The sequence below is a fragment of the Triplophysa rosa genome, linkage group LG3 (genome assembly GCF_024868665.1).
Source record: "Triplophysa rosa linkage group LG3, Trosa_1v2, whole genome shotgun sequence".
In the NCBI taxonomy this organism is placed as follows: Eukaryota; Metazoa; Chordata; class Actinopteri; order Cypriniformes; family Nemacheilidae; genus Triplophysa; species Triplophysa rosa.
Window position 1 is genome coordinate 11,791,387 of NC_079892.1, and position 18,190 is coordinate 11,809,576.

Genomic DNA, 18,190 nt, shown 5'->3' on the forward strand with positions numbered 1-18,190 from the left:
GTGCCGGTGACTTTTTTATAACAGGAAATAGGGAAAACACCCCCGTGCCATTATCAACGTCTGAAGCTTTTCTGGCTCTTGACTGCAGCTATCCAATCCAATGATTTATCGCCTCTCAATTATATACACTATACTTAGTCTGTTTGACCTTCTGGTTAAAGAACCAGTTAAAAATTCTGCTGTTATTTATTTACTCTGATATTGTTCTAAATCTGTATCTTTTATCTATCCAATATACAGTACCAGTAAAAAAAAAGATCTTAAAAGTCTTTTAATCTATAGATGCACTGATATATCGGCCAATAATCTGTATTGATCGATCAATGCAATTTTCACATTATCAGTTATCGGCCGATAGTTTAAAGAGTACATAACTAGGGATTTTTAAGGTCCTACTTTGGTTTATGGAGTGTCCAAAACAAGTTTATGTACATAGGTGTAAAAACACTATTATTTCGTAATGGGCAGTTATTCTTACCTTACTTCTTGACTGACTCTCAAATGATTCGTTCCGTGATTCATCCGTCTAATCCCCTCCTTTCCGCTAGCCTAGTCTGATGTGATTGGTCAGATGGTCTAGTCTGCTGTGATTGGTCTACCGCGAATGAGGCTCACGAGCTACAGTGTTTGGGCGAGAAGAGTGAAGTTTTCGTGGGTAGTCCTAGCAAAACGTAGGCGGGGACTATATGTAGTGACGTAAATCCGCGGCAGTTCGCGAATCGGACTAGGGACGACTCGTTTGCGTGATTCAGAGTCGACTTCCTTTTTTCCAAGCCAATAACTTTGTTATTCATTCACCTTCGGATTTACAACTTGGCAGACTACTTAATTTCAAACACGGCAACATTACACACTGCATGAAATTTTATTTTCATGATCTCATGTTATGTACTCTTTAAAAAAGCTGATGATCAGGGCCGATGTATACTGTCAATCAAAAGAGGACAGGAAAATGCAATAAATGTGTGCTCTGTACATTAGGGATGGGCAATATTATATAGTTTGCGATATACCAGTAGAATTTCTCCCCATGATAGAAATTTGTCTTCCCACGATAAAAGCTAGTTGATGACGTATTTCTGCCCGAGACCCATTCACAGCTCATATGTGCAGTGAAAGTCAAAGCGGACGAGCGTCAAAGTGGCCGGAAGTCAGTAATTCTCAATGTAAGATGGCGGCAAGCTACTATCAATTTTAGCCATAAACTGCGGTAAATGGTGTTATATTTATACCGTCATTGTTAACGCTATCGTCCTAAAACCCCAGACATATTGTGATGTAGTTTTGAGGCCATATTGCAAAAACATTTCCAGTTTTATGTTCAATATTAATAGTCATTATATGAATTAATAACATTCAGAAAATTAAGAAATATTAATTTGTAAATTTACAATCGATATCAACAGATATCACTCTGAATAATCGGCTAGCGGTATCAGTGGAGAAACTTAGTATCAGTACATCTCTATTTTAATCTCAAGGTGTATGCTAAATGTCTGATTTTTATTTATTTAAAATAAAATATCACTTATACAGCGTTTTTACTGGCTCAAAATGAGGCGGAGGTGGTGCCATCCTGATCTTGTACACACACACGTAGGCCTACCGTACCTTTAAGTGGCTTAACCAAAGTGACTTTGACATATTAAAAGTTCTAATTAAATTAGATGAAAATGACAATTATTAAGTTATATAAAACATTATTTTTATTTAACCAAACAGAATTTTCTTTTAAACAAATATAACTTTTTATAATTTTCAACTAAATTTTCAGCCCACTATAGCCAACTGAATTAACCAGTCTTACTAAATGGCTAAAATGAGAAAAGCTCATTCACATCTTGCATTCTCTGTGGTTCACTTTAAATGATTCAATGATCTCTTAAGCTGTGTCTCAAATGACATACTATACACTATGCACTTAAACTATGCACTATGCACTCAACCATCTAGTATATGAATTTCAGAAGAGTATATCTTCCCAAATGGAATACTAAACGATTTTATACTAATTATTATCACTCTGCAAGAGAGTTTTGCTTGAGCAGCGTCTGATAGCCCCGCCTCCCTTCCGCTACGTAAGCGAAACAGCAACCGTTGAGTGTGTGAAGTGTCCACAGTTCCACACTTCATATTTTCGGTCGAAAATGTGCATCATCCAGGTACTTACAGTGCACTTTTTTGAGGATTTTTAATGTGAACGTACTACTCACACTATTTATACTACAAAATGACGTAGAATAGTGCATAAGTGCGCGATTTGGGAGGCACATCCCTATTCGCTAGTGACTGAAAAGTTCAATAGTTTAAATGAATCGGTTCAAATGAGTCATTCATGTGCGAGTCGTTCTGAATGCAATGTGCGTTCATACTGGCGAACTCGCTGTGTACAGTATACGCTAATTCAACGATCCAACTGCACAGCTAAAGACATTACAATGATGTACGTCATGTTAATTTAAGACATTTCAAGAAATTAAACGTACTTGGATGAAACGTAAATGACATGCTGTGTCCCAAATCGCATACTCAATGAGTAGGTACTCAATTTCAGTAGGTACGTACTCAACGGGGCAAAATGGGTACGTACTGTTTTCCGTGAATGGATGTAGTATGTATGCGATCAGCCGTTGTCCGCCATATTGATAATCTTCTTCTCCTTTTTAATGGCGGGGAGCAAATTACGTTTGTGGTGCATATCCACCACCTACTGTACTGGAGTGTACAGGGCCAGCGATGAACCATGTGGCATAATAACAAGCGCAACAATTAAAGTTATGAGAGACAGGTGCATTAACATCAGTAACGCTACAACTTTACCTTCCATGAGTTTTCCCAACATTTGCAACATGTTTGTAATGCCTTCACAAAGGAGACGTCGGGCAGCTGCTCGACGATCTCACCTTAGGAGAGCACTGCTGATTTTATTGTCAAGGAATATAAGTTGCTTATAAATTAAGTGTACCCTAGAAATGCATTGCTAGCCCACACCTACACTTGTGCACAATATTATTGATAAGTGCTGACCAATACTTATTCATTTTTTTCCTGAAAATGATATATTGTATTAAAATAGGCTACTAAATGTAATTGTATTGCCATATGCCATCTATGCATTAATACAGACTACAAAAGTGTGAATGCATACGTTTTCAGTGAATCAATGACATAATGCACAAAGTAATGTAATATGTTTTATTTACAGGAAACTATAGAATAAACATGAATAAAAAATACGTAAATTTGATGTAAGAAAATAAATGCATTTAATAATTATTAATACATATACAAGTAAACATCACATAAATCAAAGCTTTATTTCAATTTATTGTTGTAACAAATGATCCTGTATCTACAGGCGTTGAACCCCACACCCATGCCATCTCACAGCTGATCACCATCGCCACCTTCGTGATTTTAACGAGTGTGCTCATCTGTCCCTGTAACGGTCAAACAAGATTCAAGTGACCTCTGTGATTTGTGCTCAATACTGCATGTAAATGTGGAGGTAGTTGCACATGTGTTAACTCGCTGTTTATTTTCCTGAATTCATCATCAGTACTAATGGACAAATAAAACATATACATTATGTTTATTTACATTACTTGTATGTATCTATGCAAGCAGTGAACAATGCTTTGTACCACATGTTAACAGACGTAAGCTACATTACTGTGATATGTATTTTCATGTTGCTCATTTGCAATACTTTATCGAGAAAATGACAGGTGACATGTTACACAGACATTAAAAAGCGTCTGTAACATGCGTATGGTTTAAATATTTGTCACGTTAAGTCTACTTCAAAGACGCGTGTATGCGTGGAGCTCCCCTTTATGCTATGCTTATTAAAACACTGCATTTTCACAGCAAAATCAAACATGTACTAAACTATGTAGCATCTTACAAGTTAACTTTACGCTACAGCACTTTAACAAATGCGACTGCAACGCCAAGAGAAGCGTTGTTGGCTAGTAATACTCACATTTGAAAACACCTGCCTCGCAGTTCTCCGCTATGCTCCTGTATGAACTTATCCTGTCCCGTGGGCTCATGGGATATAGTAGTATCCCAAGTATCTGTGGCTGGGTGCTTCAGAATGTGGGCGTAACCAGTAAGCCATCCAGGAATTTCTCACCTACTCTTTTATGAATACTGAGGTTTGGGACATACTATATTGTTTTCACATACTATACAGTAGGTAAGTAGGCGGTTTCGGATGCCACAGTAGTATACACACGTCCAAATCTCGCGAGAAATAGTGCACCAGGCGTAAATTTCTCGCCTACTGTTTTATGAATACTGATGTTTGGGACATACTACTCTTTCGCCTACTGCTTTTTGCCTACTATATAGTATGACCGTATGCGGTTTTGGACGCAGCAACAGTTTGTTAAATGCACGCAGCATTTCTTGTGAAGACACCCGACATAATTTTGGCGCGAGTCTGAGGCGGCATGACATTTGACGGAGGCGGCCGCCTCCAATTTCTCAATGCAGGAAAAACCCTGCTTATATGGTGACTTAGACCAAAATTTACAATATATTTAAAAACTGAAAATAATATAATCACCATACATGTTTTACATTTTTTCTTCCACCCAGGCTCTCCTCTTACTGCATCAACCTAAAACTTTGACTATACATAAATTTACATTTACGCATTTGGCAGAGGCTTTTATCCAAAGCGACTTACATTGCATTATACTATACATTCGTTGCACATAAACTATGTGCAATCCCTGTGATCGAACTCATGACTTTGGCGTTGCTAGCGCCATTCTCTAACCACTGAGCCACAGGAAAGCAAGTATGTCAATAAATGTAAGTATTAACATCTTTGAGTATTGCAAACCACTGCAGTATGCAGCTTGGCAATATTTTAAAATGTCAATATATTGCCCAGCCCTGCATCCGAGTATTCTGAAGCCATTTAATGGCTTTAAGTGAGGAACAATTGAACAAAAAGTATAATAGTAGTCTTTTAATTCTTTATGGATCTAGACAGCCTCTTGTCACTGCCATTGTTGTTATTTCAAACAATCATCAGATGGACTCCCAGTGGAGGATCGGATTTGAACCGACCACAGAACAATGGTTGTACCAGGTTATCGGAGCTATCAAAGAGAATATTCTGCCTCCGCTCTTTAATTGAGTTTTTAGCTACACTGCATTTATTGTCTTATCTTAACCGAAGCCAAACTCCTATTTGTGTTCAGTATTGCAGTATAGAACGGGTCTCTATTGATCATCATTCAGTCAATAACCTCAGAGGACATCAGGACAGAAATAGCGATATGCAGCTCTGGAAAAAGGGCACTAAAGGTCAAAACCATGATGGTTTCCCCTCACATTGAACATAACAATCAGAGCTCACATCCATTAGCATTTTTTCTCTTTTAAATCAGATTATAATTCATCACATTTTGGGTAACCCACCTCTGCTTTGACAGTCTAGCTGGTATTTGCTGGATTAATTTATCAGCATTTGCACGTGTGAGAAACTTGTGTTGCTGCAAAAAATTGTTCATATTTCTCCTGCAAGGATTTTGAAGTCAGTACTCCCCCTCACCTTATGAGAAGAACAGAACACTTTATCTGGGTTTTGTGCTTTTATGTTCCCTATTAAACTTATTAGTGTCACCAAAATGTGAAGAAACAGAGACTGTTGGCCTCTCAGCGATAGAGCTAGATAGGGAGTTTTCCAATCTGGCCTGGATATGGTTTGGAAAGAATCAGTATATTGTCAATCGACTAAAGGTTTACCAATGTGTTTTTAAAGTATTTATCAATGTGTATCATTAAATGATATTATAATGCCACGAAATTTGAAAGAACATTATTAATGAATATTAAAAAGTCTTTCAAAAAATATGTCTGGGTCACATCTCAGCACACAAAATAAAATAAAAACATATAAATTATATTTTACTGAAAGCTCCTTAGTCTTGCTTCACAATAGGAACCTTATAATAATGATTTATAATTTGAGCTGTCAGATAGAGTTTTCAGGAAATGCATGTAAAGATAGGTACATAAATTACCCTGTAAAAAAGCGGTAAAATTCCGGCAGCTGGGGGGTCAGGGTAAATACCGTAAAATATTTTGTTGTACAGTAAAATTACCTGTTTGTCATGTTATTTTACACCCGGCTTGTAAATTTGCAGTCTGTTTTTAATTCAACATTGTTTACTGTATTTTAAAAAAATATTACAAATAAAACAGTACAAGTCCGTAAAATTACATTTTTTTACAGTTGCAGTTTAAGCTTAAAACAGAGATGGCGATTTGGAGGCAAAATTTATGGATTGCAAAAATAACAAAAGCATGTTTTTACAACCACTAAGAATTTTTGCATTGTGTCTTAATTTTCATGACAATAGCTGGATTTCCATCCAAACGTGATGCAAATCTTTTCAAAGTTCGCGGTAACAGGAGTAAAGACTAATGCGAAATTGATGCGTTTCCATCAAGTCCTTTGAGCAGATCATGGTGGTATTGGTAATAGAGGTCGACCGATTCATCGTTTTTGCCGATTAATCGGCACCGATAACGATAGTTTAAACTATAATCACCAGACGCAGCAAGAAAAGGTACAGAGAGTACAGAGTATAGAGTAAAACAGCGACCTCTAGAGGCGGAAATAAAACTTAAACTGACAGCACTGATATATATAGATCAGTGACTGACAGCCTGCTTGGTTTGGAGATGTGAGACCACAGTCTGCACGGAGCGGAATACATCAGATGGGGGTTTAAAAGTTTCACAGTGACAAGGTAGAGCCAATTTCAGTAAACATGACATGTTAAAAAGTAATTAATTTATTGACTATATGCTGCATTAATGGAGAAAAGCAGTAAATTTGCAGACAGGGCTGAGAGCGCGCTAACATTAGTAGCCTATTAGCTTAAGAAGTTATAACAGGGTGACAAAAATACACAAAAAAATGTTACATTTACATTTTATTATTGTAACTTTGGGTAGGCATTTGTCAGTATAGTGACAGTGTGTGTGTGTGCGTGCGTGCGTGCGTGCGTGCGTGCGTGTGTGTGTGTGTGTGTGTGTGTGCTTGCGCGTGTGTGTGCGTGTATACACATGCACGCGAGACCCGCCTCCGAAATAGAAATCAGATAGAGATGACAGAGACAGCAGGAACGGCTAATGTAAATGACGTTTGTTTTAATGTAAACAAAACGCATTTTAACACGACAGTATATTTTGTAAAATATTACAATTTATCCGTCATTCTTATATGCTAATTTGGTGCCTAGAATTTTTTTAAATAATTATAAATGTAGAAATTAACTCCTTATAATTTTGTTTAAATCATACACTGGAGTTTAATATTTATTAATATAGTTAATATTTATATGTTTTACTTTGAAATACAACACAGTTGTTCCAGAAATAGTGTTTATTGTTGTAATACACTTCATTGCTATTTTACTTGTGTTTTTAAGTGAAATAAATCAATAAAAAAATCTTGTAAAATCTGTAATTAATCGTTATTGGTAGGTACTTGACCACCTTAGTTATCGTTATCGGCAAAATCAAATATCGGTTGACCTCTAATTGGTAACAGTAAATAAAAAATATCTGGAAACCAGAAAGACACCATCAATGATAACAGCCACTTAGTCTTGTGGGTTTAACGTCCGCTATGTCAGAATTTATTCGGCAAATGCGTTTCTATTATTTGTATTTGTAATATTATTTTATTATTATCTGTTATTTAACTGTTTTTTGCAACAACAACAAAAACACTTCATGCGAGCGTAAAAACGTTTTTGCGAATTAACAGTTTTTATTTCGAAATTTTGCATTACTAGTTTCTGATGCGAAACGTCAAAATGACTTTTTGACATCATATGATATGATGTTGATATCGACATATTTATACATCATAGTAGTAAAGTCTAAACGCATTACAGTCATGAGAATTTTATTTTAATGCTTTAACATACTCTTGCTATTTTATTTGTGTGTTATCAGCAATTACAATTGGAATGTACTGATAGCATTGTCCGGAAACGTCAGTTTGATCCTGGAAATGAGGAAAGAATTAGGCAGAATGAACCAAAACACTCTAGATTATTCTGGATGTTTGAAAGGGTGCTCAGCTTTATGACTCACAAATTTGTACCCAGACGTTGTTGATATTTAGTGCTGGCCTTGATTGCAATTAATGCTGATGGGAATGTTGAAATCTGCTATAATCTCTGAAAAACACAGGGAACTTTTAGGTCCTTTTAGGTAAATTAGGCTATGTGAGGTGGGAGGGAGATCTTAAATTGCTGTTTGCTGTGACCTACATAAGACACATTAATGTCTGTGTTAAATGGAGTGCGTGATCTGATGCAGGGTTATGGTTTAAAGTCACAAGCATAGTGACCTGCTCAAAATAGTTGACCTGCTCACCCATAGCTGGTTTTTAGTGCATCACATGCCAATGAATAAATAAAACTTGTGGGCTAAAGCCAAATGTCACCTTTGGCCACAGTTGTGCTTTAAATATGCATCCCAGTTTCTCAGATCTAGGCTTCAGAGTACCTTACCCCAATTCACAATAGTATGGCCATAGTAAAGATTTATATTTTGAGCTGTCGGGTAAAATATTTTGGGTAATGCCAGACTGATATCTGTCGGTTCGATTTGGTATCTTTACGGTTTTCAACCCCATCTTTTTCCAATCTTCTTGAAGATATTTTTGTATACCTAGGGGTTACACAAGCCTTCAAGACCCTTCAGTGTTTACATCCCTGAATAGCACCTAATCAAGCCTCTTGAGACTGTAATTACTGATTCCCCGACAAGAAAGCAGAAGCGAGCACTGTCAGTCTTTAGGTGTGGGTACAACCCAACCCTGAGTGACCTTGTTATTGGTTGCAAACGTCCATGAGGCAGAACACATCATTAGTGGAACTGAGAGGGTACGGGCCAAGATGTCACTCTATTTAAAGAGACTGCACAGTGGGAAGCTTGTGTTTTTAGTCTTTCCTATATGTGAGAGGCCCAGAATACCACTCAGGTCTTCATTTAGGCCTGTAGAAAGGATTTAGAACCTGGAGTCAGCTAAAGGCCAGACTTGGCCTGTATTTTGCCTTGACTGTTAATAAACAGTGTCCCGTGTCCTAGCTAGTATAACCAGTTTAAAAATCATAAGTTAGAATGTTTCTTCTCTGTTATTTATCGTGGGAGTCTCAACTGTTTGGAGTAGTTTCTGCCTGTTTTTACAGAACAAAAAGGTAATGTAATGTTTGTTAAGGCATTGTTGACAATACATTTTATTATAGTGAATTTACTTAATTGCAAGTGAAACAGTGTATTAAAAATTTTACTGTACAATAGTAAGTAATGTATGAAGAGTTTGGTTCCAAAATGAGATAACTCAATTTTTTCAAAAATCATGTTTTTTATTATGTTATCATGTTTTAATGTGTTTTATTGTGTTAGTTAGCTGTATTTTTTGAGTTATTATGGCTTAAATCAAAACAAACCAATTGCAGTTTGATTGATATTAATTGGAATGCACAATAAAAACACATGATTTTTGAAAAAATGTAAAAATAGAGTTATCTCATTTTGGAACCAAAATCATTTGCCAGTAAACTATAATACTCACTTAAACTATTAAAAAACCTACAGTGGATACTTTGAACCATACAAGGAAAAAAATCTATAATAGGGTAAAATGTACTTTAATATGTTAATAAACCATCTTACTAAGCCGGTTTGTGGGGGCTGAAGACCACTGGTCCTGCCGCTGACAGATCTGAAAGAGAAAAAATAAATGAAGCTAACATAAAACTTTGTGTGCTTGATTTAAGCAGCCTGAAATGCAAGATTAGCAGTATTAGATTTTAAACCCTCATGCTTAACATGGTCAACTTGTCAAAAAACGAGTTGGGCATATGACGTAGTATTTCTGTGCTCGATACACTCCACCAGCGATCGTACAGGTTTCGGAAAGCTTTTTTTGAACATATAAAACTGTTTCGTAACAAATTTTCTTAGTCCCTTATTGGACAAATCTCCCGGAAAAGCACGCCCACACGGCAGCAAGGAGAGCAGGAGAAGGAGCATGCGCAGACGTCACTTTCACTTGGGTGCAGGAGAGAGGGAGAGCATACGTTTGCGAAGTTCAGGTGTTTGTTTGTTCACTGCATTTGGGTGATGAATGTTATATAAACGGTGGATATAAAGATGGATTTGGAGATCGTTTGAAACTGATATATGGAGCCGTCCCAGCGCTAAAAGATGCCGGACATGAACCGCACGCGGTGAGTGAAACTGATGTCTGTGTTTTGTTGGCAATGGGTGCGCACGTGCTTTAGTTCAGCCTACCCCTCCCCCGCGCACGCGCCGTATGCTTTCAGTAATAATCATACAGCTGTATCTGTCTTTTATGAATGTGATCAAACTAAATACTCTTCGAAGATACGACGTATGCAATACTACTCTATAGGTACTCAAGATTAATTTGAGATTGGTAGAAACCGTGTGTGTTAGGGCCGCTTTAAGCCTGTTTACATGAACAGACTCACTGCCCCTCTGTGTTCTGCTTGTTGTTTTCATTAAAATGATTGTGCACCATGAACTTCTTGTATTAGCAGGAGCTTCTGAGTTTGACTATAACTTGACTACTGTTATGCATATAATAATTCTAGAACTAGAATGTTTAGATGATTGGTAAAAAAGTTATTTTTGATTGCGTTGCAATGACCAAGGAAAAATTATATATTTTGTATTGTTTTAAAATATGCTCTCCTTAAGTTTTGTGGTTTTAGTGTGTGTGGTTAATACAATTAAATAAAAACTATTTCATAAAGGTTTTAAAAATAATTTTCGGTATCGGTTTCGGCCGAGTGATCGAGTTTATCATGACTTAACGAAAGGTTAGCGGAGTCTTCCACACACCCTTTCTCTATGTGCTTGGTGTGAGTCTGTGTGCGAGCTCTCGACCTCCCTACGGTGCGGTGCGTGTGTTCTGTAGTTGTAACTCTGTGTAACAGCAACAGTGTATTCTCCCATATTTCTGAATTTGTGCCGAATTGTCTCCGCTATACGTGATCTACAATAAAACTATCACTCGCATTTAAAATAAAAAAAGCTCTCATAACACAACAACGCATTGATGAGAAGAGCAACAGCAGTAAAGGATATGCACTGCATGAGACAAACAAGTATATAGCCAAAATCACAGCTCTTCAACGTAAATGTATGGTGATTTTGTCAGACGATGTCACGTTTATAAAACAGGATTTTAGCAGCAGTTAAAGTAACAGCTGGTTGGATTAAACATGAGATGTTATTGGGTCGTGTTAAGTCACTATTTTATACTTGTTTTATGTCTGACAACAGAACAGATAATATGTGAAAACAGCATTCAGTTGTGTTAAAATACAATATAATTTGATAGATCAGACAGTAGATGCTGTCACGGTTATTTGCAATACCAGGATGTTGTGACACCCCTGGTTTTTAGTAAGTTGCATTTGTTTAGATTTTTGTTAACTTTGTTGAAGCTGTAGAATTGACAACCGTTTGGTCACTATTTAACCAACCACTAAACCTTTATTTCGGTTTCAACCCAAAACTACAAAGTCGTGCGTGGTTCTTTCCACTCGAGTGGAAGCTTTGGTTGCTCCTCGTGTAGCTATAACCTCATAAAAATGAGGTCACCACACGATGTATGTCAGAAACCTTGTCTCGTGAGAGGCCGTGACTCGGTCTACTGCTGTGTTTTCAACATTAGTAAATGGGTCATTTGGCCAGGCCTTAAATCCAGTGCTAGGATATGGATTAAAACCCTACTGAGAGTGGAGATTAGCTGGACCCAGCAGGCGTGAAGTCCATCCGGCCACCGGGCGCTCTGTTGGTCCAGAGACTGACATTCTCCGAGATGTCAAACAGGATCATGTCACAAAGCTGATGGATATTGAATGAGGTATAACGGGTTTGCTCAAGGCTAACATTGAAGCGGTGAGCTTTGTGACAAGTTAGCTGCTGTTGTTTGGGCTACTGAGGCTTTTTTCAAAGGGCTCTTTTATTTGAGCCCTTCGATATGAAAGCGTATCATAATTTTTGCATAGTGGATAGTTTAACTGGGGTGTTATAGTGAGACCAAGGTTAAAAAATGGTTTAAAAAATCTATAGGTAGAAGAATAAGCCATGTTTAGAAATGTCGTTCAAGAAAAATTCTTCTAATAGTCATTTTTTAGATTTTCAGCATCAGCCAGTATTGGTGAAATGTTACTTATAAAAAACATTTTGGGTCAACAAAGGACGACCGCAACCGTTGAGTTAAATGAACCCAGAATATGTCTATATCTAACCCAACAATGGGTTAAAACAACCCATTCTTTTTAAGTCAAAACAACCCAACACAGCTTAATTTATAACGCAATGGACGGATTCGTCCTTTTTGACCCAAAGTTTTTAGAGTGTAGCTACCACAGTTAGCGTTACTATAAAAATATACTTCAGAACTAAAATGTACATTATTGGGACAATTTTGCCTCCTCCTCCCAGTGTCTCCTAATGTCAGCCTGGTACTCTTCAACTGAGGTTCACTCAGCTGTCATTGACGCGCTGGCTACATCAACGCCTCTCGGGATGTGGTCTCTTTGCTTTCTTTGTTAGGGAGCGATTAAAGATGGCAGCTGCCAGGATAAAGGATGTTTTCTTGTGAAGTCTCTTATGGGAGTGTTTTGAAGCTGCCTTGGAGAGACAGGGTTTAAATCAGAGTTGCTGGGGTCACGGGAGGACACTCGGGAGACTCCGTCCAATTGTGGCTTGGCATCGCTTGTACGAGTTGATTTGAATTTCTACCATTCATTTACTCGGCACTGTTTAAAGATTACTGGATTGGATCATAGTACAGGCATGTGGGGTCAAAAACCCTCAACATTACCATGGCTGCCAGTTATGATTGAAAACATCAAAACAATGGTCGTATGCTTTTTGCATGAAACGGGAGTACATACAACAAGCCTTTGCATTGTTGGCTTTTAAAAATACGCATTGAGGAGTACAAGAAAGTAATAGGTTTTCTGTCAAAGTTCAGACCAAATTCTTTTTTCAAGGCACTTTGATTACTAATAAAACTACTGGATCTTTCAAACAGCAACTTTAAATAATGGGCTGTGCATATCAAAATGGAGTTTGGCATTCTGTTAGATTTGGCTGTGCCCGTTATGGTGGAGATTGTCATTGAATGAGCTCTTGAAACCATGAAATGCTTTACGTTTCATCAGCCAGGCCTTCATGCCACACAAAGACCTTCAAAAAGACATTTTGTGATTAACATTAAACATTACTGAATGTGATGAATACTACTGGATTAATGAATACTTTATTAATATGTCAAATAAAGAATTAGTTCACCCCCCAAGAAATAATATATAAATTACAAAGATAATTTGTTGAACCATGTACCATAAAAATAGTTAAAACTTACCTCAAAGAGCTCTTGACATTTACTCATGTTTATGTCAATTTCTTGGATACATCCTGTCTACGTTTCTATATAGTAATGAATAATTATTAATAATAAAAGTAGCTATTATTATTATAAATGCTACATATACTGTATATTTTAAACGTGTGCAATAGGGATGAGACTATATCAAAATCTCACTGTACGGTATTAAGTCCACATGCAATATTTTTTGCGGTATTTAAATGACAAATGATGACTTTGATAACGTGCCATTTCTTTATCCTCTAATCATAACTGTCTCTTAGAGGTATGAGTTATAGCATGAGATGGGTCAAATGACTTAAAATTTTAATAAAATAAAATAATTGCACCAGATGGACCTTGCCAAAGGTAACATCTATTATTTTTTGTAACATTCTCTATGTTATGCCGCGAAGACCTATCGTTTCATACAGTCTATTGCGATAACACAATATCGATAATATTGTTACATCCCTAGTATGCAATTTTATTTCAAATATTCAATAATATTCTAATATTTTATTTTTTATTATTCTTTATATTCACTTTCTTCATGAATTGACTAACAGTATTCACTTTATATTATTTTTAAAATGAATCTTTCATCATCGTTCCACAAAAGAAGTTCATACATGTTGGAAACAACATTAGGGTAATGAGAACACAATTTCAAGTATGTCGCTTTAAGAAGAACCCTGTTTGTGAATTCTCTTTCCTCTGAGACTTTTTGTACATTTAGTTCCCAGGTGTTATATTTGTTTAGTCGGTGCTGGATGTTTTTCACCTCTTTGCTGTTTGTAGTAATATGAACAGAGCAGACTGAGCAGCAGCCAATCAAATCCATTCTGAGAGCTGTGCCTCTGAGCCGTGATTGGTTCATCTGGCTGCCCGGCCACACAGAGGGTGGGATTACTCACTTCTGCAGAGCTCTAGTGAGAGAGAGTTTGTTACACTGCACCTTAAAGACATCAGTTCCCACACCCCCATCAGACCCTCACTGCAGCAGAAAGACTATTTTTAGCTCAGTTTCATGAGAGGAATGACGCTGGAAATCTGATTCAGATGCTCTCCACCTCAAACCTCTTGTTGTTCAGGTTTCTAGATTTGAGTTACTGTCATTGTGTGTAACCTCAAACCTTTAATTGTATAACTTTAAATAACTAGACAATTTAATTTTTTAAAGGGAAGTTCATCCAAAAATGAAAAATCTGTCATCATTTACTCAACCTCAGGTTGTTTCAAACCTGTATACATTTCTTTGTTCCAATGAACACAGAAATATATATTTGGAAGAATGTTAGCATTTTTCAGTTCTGGGACATCATCCACTACCATAGTAGGAAAAAAAATATTGTATTTTTTTGTTTTGATGAACACATAATGAGATATTTTGAAGAATTTAGAAAAACAGAGTTCTTGGGCACCTTTGACTACCATTTAACTCTTCCTACTATTGTAGTCAATGATGTCCCGGAACTGAAAATGAACATTCTTCCAAATATCTTTCTTTGTGTTCATCGGAACAAAGTAATTTATACAGGTATGAAATTACATGAGCGTGAGTAAATGATGACAGAATTTTCAGTTTTGGAGGAACTATCCCTTTAAGGGAATACTTAAAGGGCAAGTATGTCAATTTTCAATGTTAAAATACTTTCTCCTATTCTAGGTAAATATGCAGGGTCAGCTGAAAGTAAGCCTTTCATAGATCATTTTATGCAACAAAGTGTCATTTTTTCCATTACTCTTCAAATTGCTCAAATACGGCAAATTAAAACACATACATTTCACTAAAAAAAGATTTTACGCTGAGGTGGTTTTCAGGGAATTTCTAAAAAAATGTTCTCCTACATATTCTTTGATTACAAATAATGGACCAATAATGGTTTCAGCAGCAACAACATAAACAAATGTTATGTGGCCCAGACTTAACTTCAGGTAGACCTCCTCAAAAACTAATACAATTAGTATGTAATAAAATATTAATATTAATATAGATTAAATCTAAAATTAATTGTTATATAATAACCAAACACAGAAAGGTAACTTCAGGCCAGTTTCCGATGAAACTGTCTATAGTTGCTATGTGGCATCATCAAAATATGTATGAGCATCGCAACCAATACAGCAACATGACTGATGACCATAGGCCTAGTTTTGTGTCTGACCAACTAATGGTAAACGGGAGGAGTGTCCAGGAAAACAATTCACTAATTACACAGAAATTACGTACTTCACCTTTAAATATTTTTGAAGCCTTATTGCTTTATTGACTCCCATGCTGCTTTCCCATTTCATCATTCATGCATCAATCTTTGTTGCATAAGCACTCTGGAAACCGTTTTCATCAAAGTTGGCACGGACTCATTCACTCACACACACATTTTCCATTGCCGATTATATGTTAGCACACAACACTGCAGTGTCAACGTCTTTCAGTGCATTATGCTGCCACAAGCCAAATTTATATTTTTTCTTGCAGGTTGACAGACTGGCTGGCACAATGAAGGAGGAGAACTTGTTCCGCAGACGGTTCTCGCTCTGTCCCACAGCCACGTCCCCTCCTAAGATCGACCCGCGCGCGCTGAGCCGCAATCTGTCCTACGGCGGAGACAATGAGCTGTACCCGCTGAGCCCAGGTATCCATTCTATTCTGAGATCTGCCAAACCAAACCACTGCATCCTTAAAGCAGACTCGCATCAAAATCACATTGATTCTGGCTGTTTGCCAGAGTGTTGCTATGCAGTCGCTAGGGTGTCCTGGGTGCTTGCTAGAGTGGTATAAACCTCTCAGAGCACCTTAGCAACCACATAGCAATGCTCTGGAAACCTCCCAAAACAACAGAATATAACGAAAACAAACTCATTTAGACTATCGTACGCTGCTTAATTGTTCTTTATTTGGTCATTAAAGCTGCAGTCAGTAACTTTTGAATCGATTTCAAAATAAAAGTTTTTTTTGTATGTGTGTGTGTGATGCGTATAGTTATATGTGTATATATATATAAATGCACACACATATAGACCACTTTGCAAACACTGGTCCTTGTTCAAACATTTGTGTAGGGATCAAGAAGTTCTTCTCGACCAGCGGTAAACCAGCATTGTTTACGTCATCCGAAGTGGTCTATATATAACAAGTATTTACATAAATGTATACAAATGTATATTTAAACATAATTTATATTGTTTATTATAAACATAAATATGTTACACATATTCTTAAATATATGCATGCATGTTATATACGTGACAAAGTGTTTTTTTTATCAAATAATCATGATTAATCAATTTGACAGCCCTATTTGAACTAGCAGATTAGTTTATGTACAAAATTTCATGCGAAATTGCAAGTTAAATTATTAGTACTTATTATAAATGTAATCTTGTAATTTAGGGTAAGATAAAGAGACTTTCATTTTTTATGTACTTGCTTAATGCCTAATAACTGTTTTTATTAACCAGAAATGTATTATTGCAGCTTTAAGGAACCTTTAAGGAAGGCTTAATACTAGTCCCAGACTATAATGAATGTTTGAGCTGTCTTAAATGAAAATAACTTGCCCTAACATATCTTAAAGGGGTGATATGGTATGTTCTGTCTTAAGCTAAACCTTGTATGTGAAAATCTTTTTATGTTGTCCTTTACTGACCCTTCATATATCTGCACACACAGCTGAGTTTATATATTCCGCAATCAGCAAATGTTTTAATGTTGCATTAAATCTATGGATTTTGTCGTTGGTGGTTCAGGTGGTTATTTCCCTTGATACTGCTTTCCCTAACTTATTTCCCTTGATATTAATTAGTTGTTTGTTTGCTGATGCGGGTGTGTGCGCGCGTGCTTGCTCGTGTGTGTGTTCTGCAGGTAATGAAACGGAGAGAAACGGTTTAGCCCTAACGAAGGATGAGGTCAGCCCGGCCCGCTCGCCCGGCAGCCTGGTGCGTTGATCTTCTTGTTGACTACCTGCATGGAATATGATGCAATAATATTGTAGATGACCGTCAAACCACATTTTCATGACACAGGTTATTTCAGCCTGGTTAACCTTTCACTCTGTTTGTTGAACATTTTTATAAACAGGTTTGTTAAAGCTTCTCAATCAAAGATTAAAGGATGCTATGCGAATACAGAGGAAGTCACATGACCTCCAATTAATGCTCAGCCAATCACAGGCTCTCTTATCTATTTTGCTGCCTGGGGCAAAACACGCAAAAAATGTAATCAGCTCTCACGTTTCAATTCCATATACAGGGTTCCTACGCGTTTTGGAAATGTATGGATTTTTATTTGATTTTTTTCCAGGTATGAAAAAAAGAAAACTGAGTATGGAGAAAATAGGGCTGGGCGAAAATATGGCAAAAAAGTAAACTCGATAGTTTTTTTCTATATTGAACGATAACGATATTTATTTCGATATATATTTAATAAAAAAAACTGTATTTAAAATAATCTATTTTAAATACAGTTTATTAACAAAAATTAACCTTTAACCAGTTAAAATTCAATTAAATTAATGCACTGTTGCAACACCGAGGATATTAGGCCATAAACAACATGTACCAGTTCATTCAGTCTCATTTTGACTCAATTGACTCTTTAAGTAAAGGGAGTGTTCATTCAGTACATTCAACCAATGAAAGGGCTCCGTTACTGTGTACATTCGAACGCTATTGGCTCAGCACCTGCGCACATACATAACGCTGCAATAATGTCTTGCTCGAGTA

The 18,190-nt window shown here is 36.7% G+C and overlaps 1 protein-coding gene across 1 annotated transcript in view; it reads left to right on the plus strand.

Annotated features, from left to right (window-relative positions):
- Positions 1-18,190, plus strand: part of osbpl5 (oxysterol binding protein-like 5) — a 45,316-nt gene that overhangs the window by 8,298 nt on the left and 18,828 nt on the right. The window contains exons 2-3 of the mRNA XM_057329983.1: positions 15,945-16,101; positions 17,331-17,404. Coding sequence (XP_057185966.1) covers positions 15,966-16,101; positions 17,331-17,404 — 210 coding nt within the window. The 5' untranslated portion in view covers positions 15,945-15,965. The remainder of the gene's footprint in view (positions 1-15,944; positions 16,102-17,330; positions 17,405-18,190) is intronic.